At 55.6% G+C, this 1,575-nt stretch overlaps 1 protein-coding gene across 1 annotated transcript; it reads right to left on the minus strand.

Moving 5' to 3' along the window:
- Positions 1–36: 36 nt before the first annotated feature.
- CHGG_09680 (uncharacterized protein) lies at positions 37–1,442 on the minus strand (the record flags this gene model as incomplete). The annotated part of the gene is made up of 3 exons (XM_001227606.1): positions 37–741; positions 799–1,220; positions 1,304–1,442. The coding sequence occupies 3 exons, from the start codon at positions 1,440–1,442 to the stop codon at positions 37–39; spliced, it is 1,266 nt and encodes a 421-aa protein (XP_001227607.1).
- Positions 1,443–1,575: the final 133 nt, after the last annotated feature.

The following is a 1,575-nucleotide window of genomic DNA, read 5'->3' on the forward strand; positions in this document are numbered from 1 at the left end:
CGGCAGTGCTGCCGTGGGAGACATCGACGCCAATCATCATGGTCGAATGTGCTCAAAAATGCGCCTTGCTCTGCTGGCAATCTTCGAGGTCTGCCCACCCAGCTTGGAGTTGACCTTCATGCAGACGTTCGAGCAGTATTGACCCTGAGCCTTCCGAACGTGTTGGGCCTGCAGCATCTGCGACAAGCATGCAACGCCGCAGTCGTTGGCCTGCTTGAACCTGTCATAGACAAATGCCGTCTTGTCCCTGAGAATGTAGAAAATGATCTGGGGCGTGAACTTGTTCTCTTGCCCGCACCTTTGGTAGCACCCCCGGACGATCTGGTCCACCGGTACACCCCGCGGAGGCGCATAGATCTTTGGGTCATTCACAATCTTGCCGCCGTGACCTGCGTACGTGGTCTTGAAAACCTTGGCAAAGTTCTCCGCAGTCGTCTTGTCGATGCAGTTGTCGACAATGACGAAGGCCCACGAGGTAAGCGGCACCTTGTTGGGGAGGACGAACTTCACGCCGCGGAGATCCCAGCGGCCCGTCATCTTGGGATCGACGGGTCTTCCAGCATACTGGATGACAGGGTTGGGGAGGACCTTTGCTGGGATCATCGGCATGGTCGGGTTGATCTTGATGCCGAAATGGGCCAGGTAGCGGTCTTGGCCCCATTCGAGATTCTGCACCATCTTCAAGACCTCGGCCTTGCGCTGCGGGGGACGCTGCACGGCAAACTTGATCATCTCCGAGGTCTGGAGCTCTTGTCAGCCACATTACATCGAGGCACGGCGACGATATGGGGCGCATACCTGGTTGGGGTCCAGCTTGAAGGGGTACGGGTTGAACCGGTGAACCTCGCAGACTTCCATGGGAAAGAGTCCGGCATTGGTAGACTCAATCAACGGCAAATACCAGTGCTGGATCCTGGTCTTGTAGTGCTGTAAATAGTAGTCGGCAATGCTGTATGTCTTGGTGGAGCCATCGGGCATCTTCTTGTTGAACGTGACCGCCTTCGCGTTGGCGCCCAGCTCGCCATACTTCACGTCAAAGGCGAAGCCCTTGACCTTATGCTCCTTGGAAGCCTTGGAGTCGCCGCGATGCTTCACTTCGAAGCGGATGTTCTGGAGGCGGCGGAGAGCCTTGAAGGCTTCCGACATACCCCAAGCATCCGCGCCACCTTTTCCTCCAACCTTTACAGGCAGGAGAGCCTTTCGTAAGCCCTCATAGTCCACTTCATAAAGATTTAGCCGGTGACAAGATATGACGAAAAGGGAAAGGGTCCGCGAGAAGAAGTGGATTTGGGGCAGCACTCACGATTGTCCCATTTACGGTCCATGCAGCTCAAGAAGTTGCGCGCCAGCTGCTCAAACTTCTGACCGACCCAGAAGGTTTGGTTGGCAACATCGACATTGACGCCGAGCCCCATACCGCCGGTATTGTACGACTGGTGCATAGTTAGCGCAGTAAATCAAACCGGGAGGGTAGCACATACGTCGTTGAGACGAATGGCGGAGTAAATGCCCTTGATGGCCTCAGTGACCGTTGTTGAGTTGCTTCGTCTCCGAGTATTGGTGAAAAGAGTGCGC

The sequence above is a fragment of the Chaetomium globosum genome, genomic scaffold (genome assembly GCF_000143365.1).
Source record: "Chaetomium globosum CBS 148.51 scaffold_7 genomic scaffold, whole genome shotgun sequence".
Lineage (NCBI taxonomy): Eukaryota > Fungi > Ascomycota > Sordariomycetes > Sordariales > Chaetomiaceae > Chaetomium > Chaetomium globosum.